Here is a 16,636-nt window from a genome sequence, read left to right on the forward strand (position 1 = left end):
AAATCCATTTACTGGAGGATGTGGACTTCACTGGTTAGGCCAGCATTTATTGCCCATCCCTAGTTGCCCTTTGAAGGTGGTGGTGAGTTCTTTTCTTGAACCGCTGCAGTCCGTGAGGTGTAGGTACACCCACTGTGCTGTTAGGGAGGGAGATGCAGGATGTTGCCCCAGCAACAGTTAACGAACAGCAATATATTTCCAAGTCAGGGTGGTGAGTGACTTGGAAGGGAACCTCTAGATGGTGGGGTTCCCAAGTGTCTGCTGCTCTTGTATTTCTAAATGGTAGTGGTCGTGGGTTTGGAAGGTGTTGTCTAGGGAACCTTGGTGAGTTCCAGCAGTGCATCTTGTAGATGGTACACATGGCTGCCACTGTTCGTCGGTGGTGGAGGGTTTTAAGGTTTGTGGAAGGGGGAGTAATCAAACGGGGCTGCTTTGTCCTGGATGGTGTCGAGCTTCTTGAGTATTGTTGGAGCTGCACTCATCCAGGCAAGTGGAGAGTATTCCATCACACTCCTGACTTGTGCCTTATGGATGGTGGACAGGATTTGGGGAGTCAGGAGGTGAGTTACTCGCCATAGGAAGTGAAAATATTTTCTCTACATTTACCTCCTTAACCACTTTCATAATAGTACTGATCAGTATCTGGTCTGGTCTTCCCTCAAGTTTCCCTTTGCTAGAGTAAAGAGCCTAGCTGTTCAACCTTTCCTGATAGGAAACATCTCTCACTTCTGTATCATTTCACCTACTCAAGTGCCTCTACGTCCACGTGTGGTCTAACCATGGTTCCGTACAAATTTAACATTACTGCTCTAGGGATGGGCAATAAATTACTGCAACTAGGGATGGGCAATAAATGCTGGCCTAACCAGCGAAGCCCACATCGAGTGCAGTGCCTCGAGAAATGAATTCCAGTGCAAAGCTCTTTTTATTCTGAGCCTTCATTAAGCTTTGTTGCTACTTTTAGTGATCTGTATCCCAGATCCCTCTGCCTCTCGATCCCGTTTTGTTACGTCTTTCCAAGCAGTGCTCATCCTCTTTAATCATCTGACCAAAATGTACCACCTCACACTTTTCCTTATTGAAGTTCATTTGCCAGTTACATGCCCACTCTGCGGGTTTACTGATATCTTCCTTTACATTTGCCGCAGCCTTCCCCATGTATTAACCACACTCATTAATTTAGAGTCATCGGCAATTACTGAATTTGTATTTCCAATTCTAGAGTCAAAATTTTGTTCTTTGAATGGTGAGCGACAACGGTCCCAGTACCGATCTCCACGGAAGGCGGAAGGCAAAGGCGAGATCAGGCTATTGAGTTGGATGATCAGCCATGATCATAATGAATGGCAGAGCAGGCTCGAAGGGCCGAATGGCCTCCTCCTGCCCCCTTTTCTCTTGTGTTTCTACGTTGTGAACATGACTCCCGTTTGCCAGTCTGAGTAATTACCTCTCATCCCTACTCCCAGTTTTCAGATTTGTAGCCAGCTTGCATTTTGTTGTATATCCCCGAACTCCAAGGGTTCTGACCTTAGTCATGAACCTACTAGGCCCTTTGAAAATGCAAATGCATTTTGTCTCCAGCCTTAACCTTTTCCCCTTCACAACGTGGGTCAAACGTGGCCTTCCATTCTGGTATCTGTGCTAATACTTATTATATTTTAGGATTCTAGATGTTTTTCCATACATTTTTGATTGTCTTCCCTATCTCTGGCGTTAAGCTTATAGATCCTAGGATTGTTCTGATTTCCCCTTCGCTTTTCTCCGTCACTTTGATGGCTTTCTTCCTTTTTGATCAATTTTATTTGTATGTAATGTCTCTGCTATTTCTTCCTTAACTTCTTTCAATTGGTACAGATGCAATTCCTCTGGTTCAGGGCTCTTATCTTCTTTAAATTTGATTAATTTATTAACTATAACCTCACTTTTTAACCTTAAATGCTTTTATCTCTTCTTTTTTATTCCTTCTTCTAAAGATGTGCAGCTTAGGTGGATTGGCCATGGCCCCAGGTTCGATTCCCGGCTTGGGTCACTGTCTGTGCGGAGTCTGCACGTTCTCCCCGTGTCTACGTGGGTTTCCTCCGGGTGCTCCGGTTTCCTCCTACAAGTCCCGAAAGACGTGCTTGTTAGGTGAATTGGGCATGCTGAATTCTCCCTCAGTGTACCCGAACAGGTGCCGGAGTGTGGCGACTAGGGGCTTTTCACAGTAACTGCATTACAGTGTTGATGCTCGCCTACTTGTGACACTAATAAAGATTCTTATTATGCTAAATTGGCACTTAGTGTCTAAAAGGATAGGTTGGGATACGGGGTGGGGGGGGGGGGCAGCACGGTGGCGCAGTGGTTAGCACTGGAACTACGACGCTGAGGACCCGGGTTCGCATCCCGGCCCTGGGTCACTGTCCGTGTGCAGTATGCGCATTCTCCCCGTGCGTGCGTGGGTTTCACCCCCACAACCCAAAAGACGTGCAGGTTGGGTGGATTGGCCACACTAAATTGCCCCTTAATTGGAAAAAAATAATTGGGTTCATCTAAATTTATTTTAAAAAAGGTTGAGTTACGGGGAGAGGACGGAGGTGCGGGCTTAAGTAGGGTGCTCTTTCCAAGGGTCAGTACAGACTCAGTGGGCTGAGTGGCCTTCTTCTGCACTGCAGGGATTCTATGATTCTAATGGCTATGCCCAAAATATTAATCTCCCTGGTAAGGAGCGTGGGAAATCAATTATTAATACTGAAGTGTGTGGCATGGATGAGGAAGAAATAAAGTTTGAAGCAATAGATTGATCTATTTAAAGCGACAGAATGCGGGGGAAGTAAGAATTAGTTTTCCACAGCGAGTTATCTGAGACGCACTGTCTGAAAAGGTGATGGGAGCAGGGTCAATAGTAACATTCAAAAGGAAATTGCATATGTGCCTGAAAAGGGAAGAAATGAGCAGGGTTATGGTTTAAGGGCCGGGCAGAGGAACTAACTGGATAACTCTTTCAAGTGTAGGCTGGATGAGTGGCACAGTGGTTAGCACTGCTGCCTCACAGTGCCAGGGACCCGGGTTCAATTCCGGCCTTGGGTGACTGTCTGTGTGGAGTTTGCACTTTCTCCCCGTGTCTGCGTGGGTTTCCTCCGGGTACTCCGGTTTCCTCCCACAGTCCAAAGATGTGCAGGTTAGGTGGGGTTACAGGGATAGGGTGGGGGTGGTGGACCTCGGTAGGGTGCTCTTTTGGAGGGTCGGCGCAGACCCGCTGGGCCGAATGGCTCCTTCTGCGCGATAGGGATGGTATGGACCGAATGCTCTCCTACTGCATTGTAAAGTTGCCACTGTCCCAGGTGACCATGGGCTGCTTTCCCCCTTTAAGGGGGAGAGCTGACTGGTGGTGATTTAACCTGAGGGTCACCACACCTCAGGCGAGGGGCGAGGTTGTGAATAACCTTCATGAATAACCTCAGCCGGTGCGGGAATTGAACCCGCGCTGCTGGCCTCGCTCTGCATCACGAAACAGCTGTCCAGCCAACTCAGCAAACTGACCCCCCCCAATGCGTTGTAAAATTCTACGTGACATGTTCTTTGAATCCTGGTAATGCTCCCCTTATCTGTAACACACGCTGCAAAATCGGAACCACACATCCGTCAGCTTTTGACTCTCTAATAGGGTGATTTCTGTCAAAGAACTTTACAAGTTCCCCTCCCCGCACAACCGCCTTATCAATTCTCCCCAGCCTTTCCACTCCCCTCCCTCCCTGGTAGAGAAGATTGAACTTACCCATGTTTAAAGTGACGGTGATAATGTTGAGGGACATGGTGGAGTCGGTGATGCTGCTAAACGAGGAGGACTGAAAGAGAACAGAAACATCAAATGATAAATCTATCAGCTTCCAGCACCATTTTCAAGACAGGGAAATCACAGGGACCCGCCCCAGGATCTCTCTGAGGTACAGAGTAACTGGAGCAGAGACCGAATCAGGGAAAAGTTGGATGATTGTTTTCCACACGAGCTCAGAGCATTTCTCCTTTGTATGTTCCTTCACTGCCCTTCAGCCTGACCAAAAGGACTCATGTTTAGCAAAACATTTAGTGGATGCAAGGCAGACTGATGGCCTCACTGCGGTGTACATCTTTACAAAGAGATTATCAGCAGGTAATTCGGCCAAGGCAAACACGCAGCTGAGCCAGATCCTACACTTACCCAAAGTCCCAGTGCAGGCTGTCAAACAGGTCATCAATAGACACCTGACAGTGTCGAGGGAGCTTTACTCTGTATCTAACCCCGTGCTGTACCTGTCCTGGGAGTGTTTGATGGGGACAGTGTAGAGGGAGCTTTACTCTGTATCTAACCCCGTGCTGTACCTGTCCTGGGAATGTTTGATGGGGACAGTGTAGAGGGAGCTTTACTCTGTATCTAACCCCGTGCTGTAGCTGTCCTGGGAGTGTTTGATGGGGACAGTGTAGAGGGAGCTTTACTCTGTATCTAACCCTGTGCTGTACCTGTCCTGGGAGTGTTTGATGGGGACAGTGTTGAGGGAGCTTTACTCTGTATCTAACTCCGTGCTGTACCTGTCCTGGGAGTGTTTGATGGGGACAGTGTAGAGGGAGCTTTACTCTGTATCTAACCCCGTGCTGTACCTGTCCTGGGAGTGTTTGATGGGGACAGTGTAGAGGGAGCTTTACTCTGTATCTAACCCCGTACTGTAGCTGCCCTGGGAGTGTTTGATGGGGACAGTGTAGAGGGAGCTTTACTCTGTATCTAACCCCATGCCGTACCTATCCTGGGAGTGTTTGATGGGGACAGTGTAGAGGGAGCTTTACTCTGTATCTAACCCCGTGCTGTACCTGTCCTGGGAGTGTTTGATGGGGACAGTGTAGAGGGAGCTTTACTCTGTATCTAACCCCGTGCTGTACCTGTCCTGGGAGTGTTTGATGGGGACAGTGTAGAGGGAGCTTTACTCTGTATCTAACCCCGTGCTGTACCTGTCCTGGGAGTGTTTGATGGGGACAGTGTAGAGCAGGGGTGGGCAAACTTTTCCATGCAAGGGCCACATTCAGAAATTCACAATTTTAAAGGGCCGCATAGTATATTAAGTAAAATAATTAATATTTTAAATAGCCAAAATAAAAGGTTTTTAAAGAAAAAAAAGCAATTAATTTTTATTAATTAATATTTCAAAGTAGAAACTTTACATGAAACACATTTATTTGAAAAACAAAGTAACTCAGTTTAAAGAAAAAAAGCAATGAACTTTTATTAATTAATATTTTAAAGTAGAAACTTCACATGAAACACATGTTGTGCCGAGCAATGATCACCCTACTCAAGTCAACGTATCCACCCTATACCAGTAACCCAACAGCCCCCCCATTAACCTTATAAGAAAAAAAAGCACATTTATTTGAAAAACAAAGTAACTCAGTAAGTAACAGAACAATGTCAATGAGAATGATGCATCTGACTGCAGTCATTTACCAGTTTGTTGAAATCAGGTGTCAAGTTGCTTGTGCTGATCCTTAACCCTGACAGAAGCACAGCCCGGCCGAGTCAACGATAAAAACGCGCGTAGTGGGGTGGATGAGTGGGGCTGCCTTATTGGTCGGTTTAGTTGGGTGTGCGACCAATAGGAGTCCAGGTTACAAACAATAATAAGGCTTATTGTTTGTAACCTGGACTCCTATTGGTTACACACCCAACTAAACCGACCAATGAGACAGCCCCTCTCATCCACCCCACTACGCGTGTTTTTATGCGGCCCGCCAATGAGGTGCCCGGAATCATAACCGGCATTTTTGAAAAGCCGCCGGGGAAAAGCCGCTGAAGTAAATGCGCTTATTGAATAAGCGCATTTACTTCAGCGGCTTTTCCCCGGCGGCTTTTCAAAGATGCCGGATATGATTCCGGGCACTTCATTGGCGGGCCGCATAAAAACCTTTGTCGGGCCGCATGCGGCCCGCGGGCCGTAGTTTGCCCACCCCTGGTGTAGAGGGAGCTTTACTCTGTATCTAACCCCGTGCTGTCCCTGCCCTGGGAGTGTTTGATGGGGACAGTGTAGAGGGAGCTTTACTCTGTATCTAACCCTGTGCTGTATCTGTCCTGGGAGTGTTTGATGGGGACAGTGTAGAGGGAGCTTTACTCTGTATCTAACCCTGTGCTGTGCCTGTCCTGGAAGTGTTTGATGGGGACAGTGTAGAGGGAGCTTTACTCTGTATCTAACCCTGTGCTGTATCTGTCCTGGGAGTGTTTGATGGGGACAGTGTAGAGAGAGCTTTACTCTGTATCTAACCCCGTGCTGTACCTGCCCTGGGAGTGTTTGATGGGGACAGTGTAGAGGGAGCTTTACTCTGTATCTAACCCTGTGCTGCACCTGTCCTGGGAGTGTTTGATGGGGACAGTGTAGAGGGAGCTTTACTCTGTATCTAACCCTGTGCTGCACCTGTCCTGGGAGTGTTTGATGGGGACAGTGTAGAGGGAGCTTTACTCTGTATCAAACCCCATGCTGTACCTGTCCTGGGAGTGTTTGATGGGGACAGTGTAGAGGGAGCTTTACTCTGTACCTAACCCCGTGCTGTACCTGTCCTGGGAGTGTTTGATGGGGACTGTGTGGAGGGAGCTTTACTCTGTATCAAACCGTGTATTGTACCTATCCTGCGAGTTTTTGATGGGGGCAGTGTATAGAAGTTACAGTGCAGAAGGAAGCCATTCGGCCCATCGAGTCTGGGCAGGCTGTTGGAAAGAGCACCCTACCTAAGCCCACGCTTGCACCCTATTCCCATAACCCCACCTAATCTTTTTGGACACTAAAGGTGCAATTTAACATGACAATCCAACTAACCTGCACTTCTTAGAGGGAGATTTACTCTGTATCATATATCAGATGGGCTCGGTAACAATATTGGATGCCTGACATGTAAAACCTCATATTGTGCGCAAATTAATGTCTTTCACCTTGTTGAGTACGAAGTAAGCGGATTGTGACACCTGTATGTACCAGGCGGTAAGTCAGAAAGAGACAAGGAATCTACCAACCCTTTCGATCCGCGGGATCCGGGGTTTTCGCCGTCGCCGTTTGTGTCGTCTCATGAGTTTGGATGAGTTGCTCTGTTCTGTGGAGCTGCTGAACCTGCGAAGAAGCGAAGACTGTCAGAGGCCCTGTGTTCAAGAGCAATTTCTAACCTTGGCATTGGTTTTGTGTCCGAGATGCTGATTCTAGCTGGAGGTACAGCTCCCTGGGTACAGCGATATCTTTAATTACCTCTCCCTGGTGGCCAACACTTGTCAGATAGCAGCTGTCAGCCTGTTTTTAATCAGTGTGCACACACCAGGTTCAGGGAATGCTGTGTTTTGTGTCAAAGAGGCGGGGGAGGAGTGAAGTTTCAATCGTTCAGAGACTTGGTCAGACCTCACCTGGGTGAGCTGCGTTCAGATCTGAGCACCTCACCATCGGAAGATGATGATGTTGACCTGGAGCATGTTGGTTGGTGGGTAAATGTGGGCCGGGCTATCTCGGGAGAGCTCACTCGCTCTTTGTCAAATAGCGACACGGGATCTTTACTGTCACCTCAGAGGATAGGCGAGGACTTGGTTAAACGTCGCGCCCAAGTGACGGAACCTCTGACAGTGCAGCTCTCCAGCAGCGCGGCACTGGATATGCCAGCCTGGGTTTTGTGCTGAAGTCTCAGGGATGGGACTTAAAGCTTGTAAGTCCACAGAGAGATTTCCAGGGTTACCGTCTTAACTGAGATGTCACCTAACCCAGTGCAGAGTGGGGACCAAGCCGGAAGCTATTAAGGAAGTGTGGAAAGGGGGCCAAGCTGCTTCCTGATGGTTATGTACCTCCTGGTAAGGAGAACGGCAAGATGGTTAGCACTGCTGCCTCACAGCGCCAGGGATCCGGGTTCGATTCCCCGCTGGGTGACTGTCTGTGTGGAGTCTGCACGTTCTCCCCGTGTCTGCGTGGGTTTCCTCCGGATGCTCCAGTTTCCTCCCACAGTCCAAAGATGTGCAGGTTAGGTGTATTGGCCATGCTAAATTGCCCCTTTTTGTTCAAAGGTTAGGTGGGCTTACTTGGGTTACGGGGATAGGGTGGGAGGGTGCACTTTCAGAGTGTCGATGCAGGCTCGATGGGCCGAACGGCCTCCTTCTGTAGGGATTTTACGAGATAATTTAGAGATTGGTTATCTGTGCTCATGCACAAAGGATGGGTAAACTGGTGAAGGAGTGGTTGGTGGAAATGTACCCCTGCAAGACCTTATTGCTCGAGGAGAAAAATCAGAGGGGAAAAAAAAGTAATGTGACAATCTGGACATATCATTTCCTTCTGGGAGCTGCTGTAGACCATGTTCACCACCAGAGGGCAGGAGACATCACAAACGATGAAGCGTGCTCAATGCTAAAATTTTATGAACTTTTCTCAAAGGTTCCTGCACAGGAGTAACAACACAGATTTATGTAGCATCTTTAACTTGCAAAATGTCCTCAAGTGCTTCACAGGAACACAATGAAACAGAAATTGACACTAAGGGTGCTGGTCGGTTTTTAAAGAGCGTCTTATAAGCAGGAGAGAGTAAGGTGGAGAGGTTTATAGTCCAAAGATGTGCAGGTTAGGTGGTTTGGCCATGCTAAACTGCTCCTTAGTGGCCTGAAAGGTTGGGTGGGGCTACGCAGATAGGGTAGGGGCGTGGACCTGGGTGGGTGCTCCTTCAGAGGGTTGGTTTAGATCTGAAGGGCCGAATGGCCTCCTTCTGCACTGTAGGGATTCTATGATCGATGATGATATGGAGACAATCGGCACCAGCTTGCTCTGCTTTGTGCTCCGTATGCACCCCCTTGCGAAGATACCTCCCGCAAATGGACCAACCCTCGCTGAGGTATGGTTCCAGCCACACCCCCTCCCCGCACCGATACAGATAAATAATCCTGTTCACACCCACCAGCTGCAGTCCGCAGTATGTGACTGGATAGTCGTGGATCAGTGAGTAACACTGTTTCCCGTGACAGCTGTGCCCATATCTAACGTGTCAAACCTCCCCCCCCCCCCCCCCCCCCCCCCCCAACATTGCTGAATGTTAAGTGTCACCAGCAATTCGTCCGTGCACCTTTTTGCATCTCTGCAGTCCTTGGATTTTACCCCGTTCTCTCTGGACACACCGTCATCCCCCCCCCCCCCCCCACACTGCTCAGTACCAGCTGCAGACTTGTACACTGGTGGAGTTAGGTTTCTGATCTCCCACAACACGGTTCCTTTCAAACCCAGTGTCCATAAAGCACACACAACATGGAGCACAGGAGCAGGCCATTCAGCCCATCTGGTCTATGCCAGTGTTTAGGCTTCACGCTCTCCTTCTCTCGCCCTGCTTCAATCCCCTTGGGCATAGCCTTCTGCTACTTTCTGCCTTGTGTGTTTACCTAATTTCTGCTTCAACACTCCGACCGTGTCATTCCGAACGATCGCTATTTGCGAAAAGCCGATTTTACAAGTATCTCCGCTGGTTGCATTTATATAGCGCCTTTCCAGGATGCCCCCCCCCACCCCAGCCGATGAAATGCTTTTTGAAGTGTTGTCACTGTTGCAATGCGGGGAAACTTGGCAGCAAGCTTACACAGCAAGATCCCACAAACAGAGATAATAATGAGGTCCGTTTTTAATGATGGTCGCACTGCCTGACAATAAAAACTTAAATTAATAACAAATATTGGTCAGGACTCAGTGCAGAACTCCCTGTGGTCCCACTTGCAATCCCCTGTGTCAACCCTTCCCCACCCTCCCAGCAGCCTCGTGGCCGGAAATCTCTCCTACCTGCTGGTGGAATCGTCCTCGTCCGAGTCGAAGAAACTGGTGGTCTCCAGCTCGCTGCTCATCAGGGTGGACGAGCTTTCATAGCCGCCAGTCTCGTGCCGTCTCTCCAGCTTCGTGTGGCCGTTGACTCGGGGAACTGTGGGCACGAGGCCAAAGGTCAGAGGTTAAAGCTCAAAGTGGCACTGTGGGAGGGGAAATAAAAACTACCCCAAGCATTGACCAATCAGAGGTATTACCAGGCACTCAGACAGACAAAATAGATGCCCAGAACCCTCCTGAGACTGACAATGTCAACATCTCTCTCTCTCGAACAGCGAGACAATACAACGGCTGGTGAAATACTTCCTCACAAGGTTAGGGTAGATGCTGAGAGGTTGTTTCCCCATGTGAGAATATATAGGACCACAGGGCATAATCTCAGACTAAGTGGATCACCCATTTAAGACGGGGTTCAATTCCGGCCTCAGGTGACTGTGTGGAGTTTGCACGTTCTCCTCTTGTCTGCGTGGGTTTCCTCTGGGTGCTCCGGTTTCCTCCCACAATCCAGGTTAGGTGCGGGTTAGGTGGATTGGCCGTGATAAATTGCCCCTTGATGTCCAAAAGATTGGGTGGGGGTACTGGGTTACGGGGATAGGGTCGGAGCGTGGGCCTCAGTCGGGCACTCATTCTGGGGGTCGGTGCAGACTAGATGGGCCGAATGGCTTACTTCTGCACGGTAGAGATCCTGGTGATTCTATTCTATGAAGAAATATTTCTTGCACAGGTTCACTATCCTCTGAGAGAATTATTTACCGCAGAGGGCTGTCGAGGCTGGGTCGCCATGTTCACAGCTGAGGTAGACAGATTTTTACTCAGTCAGGGAATCGAGGGTTTGGGGATAAGGCAGGAAAGTGGAGTTGAGGATTATTGTAACAGATCAGTCATGATCTCATTGAAGGGCGGAGCAGTTTCGATGGGCCAAATGGCCTCCTCCTGCTCCTATGGTTTTATAGTGTGGAGGGACGATGCGGGTCTTGGGTTGGCCTACATTGACTCCATTCCCTCAGCGCTGTTCCTCTGAAATGCCTGGCCAGTCACTCCGCTGAGGGAATTTCGCGATGGGCAACATAATGCTGACCTTCAATAAGTAAAGGGAGATCCCACTGCTGTTTGTGGGAGTTTGTGTTGCTCAAACTGGCCACTGCTGCTCTTACTTTGCAACACGAACCACTCTTCAAATGTTCCCCCCCCCCCCCCGCATTGGCTGGAACGAACCATTGGAAATCCTGAGCTTGTGAAAGGTGCTACAGAAATGCGGGTTTGTCTGTTTTATCGTTTATTCACTTGGGCCGAGTTGGTACACTCTCCAACTCCAGATTTGTACAGGCAGTGCTAGTTGACAGCACAATGTAATACTAAGGAGATTGCCGCATTGTCCAAGTTCCCATTCTTTGGGTGCTGGATTAAATGGAGGTCAGGTCGAACCACAAACATCCCATTACAGTACTGATTATGCTTCAAAGCTACTTAAATTGGCAGTAAGATGCTCGAGAGGCATCCTGAGATCATGGAAGGAGGCTATATAAATGCAAATTTTTCTTTCTTTTCTGACTTGGGGGGGGGGGGGGGGGGGGGCAGTAAAATACTGCCACAAACGCAAGTTTGTTCCAGTTCAGCATCACACTGTGTCGGAACTACGAGAAACACAGAAAAGAAATGAAAGCTCCGCAGTATGTCCAGTGTCTCAGAGAGTTCACCTGGTGACTGTTGTGTTATTCACCCTGGGGTAACACGGAATGCAACTGGATGCAGTTAGACTGTAAAGCAGCCACCAAACTTCGACGTTGGTTCAATACGATTTATTGAACTTCTGTAACAAGGCACCCAGCTGGCTGTGGGTTGACACTCTACTTCTCTAAGTATACTAACTCTAACTAACTAGACCAGGCTAGCCCTGAGCCACGTTTAGAAGGTGCTGACTGATATATACACCCTGACTGTCACTACAGTTGTCACCAGTGGAAAGAGGCGGAGTGCTGATGCCCCGTGTGTTTTATAGTAGGCAGCCCCCCTCTAGTGTTCTGTCTAGTGATTGTTTGTGTTTTGTCCTGTGTGTTGATTGGCTAACCTGGGTGTCTATCACAGTCTTTACTTCATGATGTGTCTGAGTGCAGATTATGACAGTGTCCTGAACATAAGCACCACAAACAGATGAACTAGTTATTTATCTCCTTGCTTGTCACACTGCAGAAGACGAGATTAACCCACTCTTACTAAATTTAGTAAATCCCCCTATGGCGGTGGACATGAGTTCGCAAGATCTTTTGTCAGCTAACAATGCCGTATCCGACCTTCGCGGCGGTATGTGGGAGAGACCAGACTCTAGTACCAAATCCACAAAATGTGGAGCCTGGCCTGGAATCACAATCGTCAACTAACCCGCCCTCTCCTTCAAAGGGAGGAGAGACCCTCCCACCACAAAAAAGTCAGGATATACCTGGTGAGTATGGGATAAAAAACAAAAATCTTTATCCCCCGTGTGCAAAAAAAAACACTCCACTGATCTGCCCCCCCCCCCCCCCCCAATCTACTCCATGAAAGCCAACATCGTCTTTGTCACCCCTGATGGAGTAAAAGCCCCCCCCCCCCCCCAAGATTAGCTCGGAGAGTCCAGATTGGGAATGGAGGCGATCAGCTTGTTAATAAAACCCGTATCACCCCAGTTTGAAATACAAACAGTAACTAGGTCCACCGAGGTGCCGGCCAAAGACCCCCCAACAATCCTACCATTGGGGTTCGCCAATTGGGGTCCATCAAGATCGTAGCAGCAAAAAATTGCCTTTTTATTGATTATTGTCGTGCCTTCGTGACCAGCTCCAATGACTTCATTGCGTTCCCCGTGCTCTGCATCGCCTCAAAGTGAGATTGCTGATAAGGTGTCAGATTCGGGGGTAGGTTTGTCCTGAGACCTCCTCTGCTCACTGGGAGCCGGTTGAGGACAACCCAAGTTTAATTCGATTGGGGTTACGACAGAATAAAGAATCCCTGGTTCCATCATTCTGAACGTGATTTAAAGATCATTCCGTTGTGCGTGAGCCTGTGTGTGTTGTTTACACCATGGAGTTGTTTTTTGTTGTGTGGCTAATTGCTACTTGTTTTCCCTGCTCCAGTCTTGATGGGAGAAGCTTGCGATGCTTTCTCTTCCCCATCCCTTTGTATTCCAGCCTGTTGTGAGAGGGTGAAATAGGCTGGGTTTAAACTACTGTGTGGAGGCGAGCTTGAGGTGGGGGATCTGATTGAGATGTTGAAAATGATTAAGGCAGGTGACAAGTTGATAAACTAAGGTAAGATAAACTATTTCCTCTGGTGGAGGGAGTCCAGAACAAGGGGGCGGAACATTAAATTAGGGCCAGACCGTACAAATCAGGAAGCACTTCTATACACCCCCACCCCCACACACACAGTGTGATGATGATTGTAGGGTCTGTATAAATGCAGGTTATTGGAGTAGGGACAGACGTGGGGGTAAGATAGATACAAGTTTCACCGTACGTTCAATTTCTTGTCCCAAGCTGTTCAAGTTTCTGGTTTCCAGTAGACGAATCATTAGCCAGTGATAATAATCTGTATTGTCACAACTAGGTTTACATTAACACTGCAATAAAATTACTGTGAAAATCCCCTAGTCGTCACATTCAGGCACCTGTTCGGGTACACCGAGGGAGAATTCAGAATGTCCAATTCACCTAACAAGCATGTCTTTCGGGACTTGTGGGAGGAAACCGGAGCACCCGGAGGAAACCCACATAGACTTCAGATGGTTTCACAGGTCGGCGCAACATCGAGGGCCGAAGGGCCCGTACTGCGCTATAATGTTCTATGTTCGATGACACGGGGAGAACGTGCAGACTCCGCACAGACAATCTGGGAACCGACCCCGGGACCCTGGCACTATGAAGCAACAGTGCTACCCACTGTGAGATTAGATTTCACAAGTACTTCATTGGCTGAAGAGCACTCTGCGATGTCCCACGGTCATGAAAGGTTATTAAAATACAGTTTCTGTTCCTGGTCCAGGGTTACAATCCCCAATACTCCAGATATTGCATAGCTTTTTGCCCCCACAAACTGATGTAACGAGTTCCAGTTAAAACCGGTGTGGTTTTAGAAGTCGAGTGAGGCCATTGGTTTCGGCTTTCTGACTAAATCCACTGTCCAACAGTAAGTACGAGATCCTGAAATGAGGAGCTGAGGATCACACGTAAACATCATCGATCAAAGGTACAGTTAGCTGAACAAATCAAGGAGACGACGACAGGCCAGCTCATTAATCTTTCAGTCTCTCCTTAATTTGGTTAGAAGGAGCACACACAACCTCTATTATTGCTACTTAAGGACATTTAAAACCGCTACAATTTAATCAGTCTCTAATAGTCCTGTCTGGCAAAGGATTCCTCCCAAGGTTTGAACTGAAAACAGTGACTTGCCCTGCCAGCCTTGCTTCTGCCCCTCACCCTGGCTCTGTATCTACTCCCAGACTCCACACTTAGACTCTGCTGCCAGACCCCACGGGCGGGCTCCGCACTGGGGCCCAGGCCCCACGGGCGAGCTCCGCGCTGGGGCCCAGGCCCCACGGGCGGGCTCCGCGCTGGGGCCCAGGCCCCACGGGCGGGCCCCACGGGCGAGCTCCGCGCTCGGGCCCAGGCCCCACGGGCGGGCTCCGCGCTGGGGCCCAGGCCCCACGGGCGGGCTCCGCGCTGGGGCCCAGGCCCCACGGGCGGGCTCCGCTCCCGCACCCAGGCCCCACGGGCGGGCTCCGCACTGGGGCCAAGGCCCCACGGGCGAGCTCCGCGCTGGGGCCCAGGCCCCACGGGCGGGCTCCGCGCTGGGGCCCAGGCCCCACGGGCGGGCTCCGCACTGGGGCCCAGGCCCCACGGGCGAGCTCCGCGCTCGGGCCCAGGCCCCACGGGCGGGCTCCGCGCTGGGGCCCAGGCCCCACGGGCGGGCTCCGCGCTGGGGCCCAGGCCCCACGGGCGGGCTCCGCTCCCGCACCCAGGCCCCACGGGCGGGCTCCGCGCTGGGGCCCAGGCCCCACGGGCGGGCTCCGCTCTCGAGTCCAGGCCCCACGGGCGGGCTCCGCTCTCGAGCCCAGGCCCCACGGGCGGGCTCCGCGCTCGGGCCCAGGCCCCACGGGCGGGCTCCGCTCTCGAGCCCAGGCCCCACGGGCGGGCTCCGCTCTCGAGCCCAGGCCCCACGGGCGGGCTCCGCGCTCGGGCCCAGGCCCCACGGGCGGGCTCCGCGCTCGGGCCCAGGCCCCACGGGCGAGCTCCGCGCTCGGGCCCAGGCCCCACGGGCGAGCTCCGCTCTCGGGCCCAGGCCCCACGGGCGGGCTCCGCTCCCGCACGATCAGTTCAGGTTATCAGGTACCAAATGAAACCACAAAGCTTTCTGGACATGGACATTTTCTGATTAGGGTTGGGATGTAGCTGGTGAGGTTGGCATGTCACTGCTCCCAGTCACAAAGTACCAGAACAAAGAGCCCACGAGGTAAGCTGTCGATGGTTCTCCCATCACAGTTGGGTCGAGCCATGAGGCAGAAGGGCCCGGTCTGGTCCACCAGACAATAGGAAGAACAAAGTTAGATATACTACATTTCTGAAAACCTCAAGACGTCCCAAAGCACTTCGAAAACCAATTCAGCACATTTTGAAGTGTAGTTACTGTTCATAATGGAGGAAAAGCAAATTGTGCACAGCAAGATCCCGTAAGCAGCAGCGAGTGAATGATCAGGTCACCTGTCTCAGGGGTTGGTTGAGGGGTAAATATTGGTGGGCGGAGAACTCCCTTGCTCTTCTTCAAAGCAGTGATCTGGCATCTTTCACACCTGCCCGAGAAGGCAGATGAGGACTTAGTTTAAAGTCTCGGCAGACAAACGGCACCTTCGACAGTGCCGTGCTCCCCTCATACTCCACTGGGAGAGTTCACCTGGAGTTTATGCTCACATCTCCTGTGTGGGACTCGAACCGGCAACTTCCTGGCTCGGGGAGGCAAGAACACTACTCGCCGAGCTACAGCTCATACTTGATATTTGGGATGAATGTCGGGTGTCAATGTATTGATAATACCACCACGATTACCGATTTTCGTGAAAGAGTGCCGTCTAAGAGATGTGTGCGATATTCCTTGCCTTTTCCCCGAAGATAGCCAGATATGTAGTGTTGACAAAGAATATAAAAGTAAGAAGTTTAAATCAAAACTAATTTATTTTACACTACTAAACTTGATTTGGTTTCAGTCCAGTCCAACGCCGGCATCTCCACATCATTGATTTGGTTTGCACACTTTACTGAGTTACAGATAATAAACTAATAATACTGAATTTGTAGTCGAGTAATCAATATTCTATCTAACTAATAAACTACACTATAACTAGACCTCGTGCTATATCTCTACAATCAATTCTCACGCTGTTCTCATCAGCTTCTCATCATGTCCTCCCAGAATTCCTAGAGATGCTAACTTATATACAACTACTTAGTAACGCCATCGAGTGTTTGATTTACACATAGTTTGAGATGTTAACCCTTCACCACACTGGCATTATACATATCATTACTGCAGTGCACCATCCATAAAAGAAACGGACATTTGTGATCCGGATGCCTCCAGAGCCCCGTGTGTTCATATAGAACATACAGTGCAGAAGGAGGCCATTCGGCCCATCGAGTCTGCACCGACCCACTTAAGCCCTCACTTCCACTCTATCCCAATAACCCCTCCAAACCTTTTTGGTCACTAAGGGCAATTTAGCATGGCCAATCCACCTAACCTGCACATCTTTAGGCTGTGGGAGGAAACCGGAGCAGCCGGAGGAAACCCAC

At 49.9% G+C, this 16,636-nt stretch overlaps 1 protein-coding gene across 2 annotated transcripts in view; it reads right to left on the reverse strand.

Moving 5' to 3' along the window:
• LOC119975797 (segment polarity protein dishevelled homolog DVL-3) overlaps positions 1-16,636 on the reverse strand; it is a 137,886-nt gene that overhangs the window by 33,205 nt on the left and 88,045 nt on the right. For both annotated transcript variants that reach the window (XM_038815654.1, XM_038815655.1), the window contains 3 exons: positions 9,777-9,912; positions 7,007-7,100; positions 3,755-3,824 (listed from right to left, as the gene is read on the reverse strand). In XM_038815654.1, the coding sequence (XP_038671582.1) occupies positions 3,755-3,824; positions 7,007-7,100; positions 9,777-9,912 (300 nt within the window). The remainder of the gene's footprint in view (positions 1-3,754; positions 3,825-7,006; positions 7,101-9,776; positions 9,913-16,636) is intronic.

Source organism: Scyliorhinus canicula, chromosome 13 (genome assembly GCF_902713615.1).
Source record: "Scyliorhinus canicula chromosome 13, sScyCan1.1, whole genome shotgun sequence".
NCBI lineage: Eukaryota > Metazoa > Chordata > Chondrichthyes > Carcharhiniformes > Scyliorhinidae > Scyliorhinus > Scyliorhinus canicula.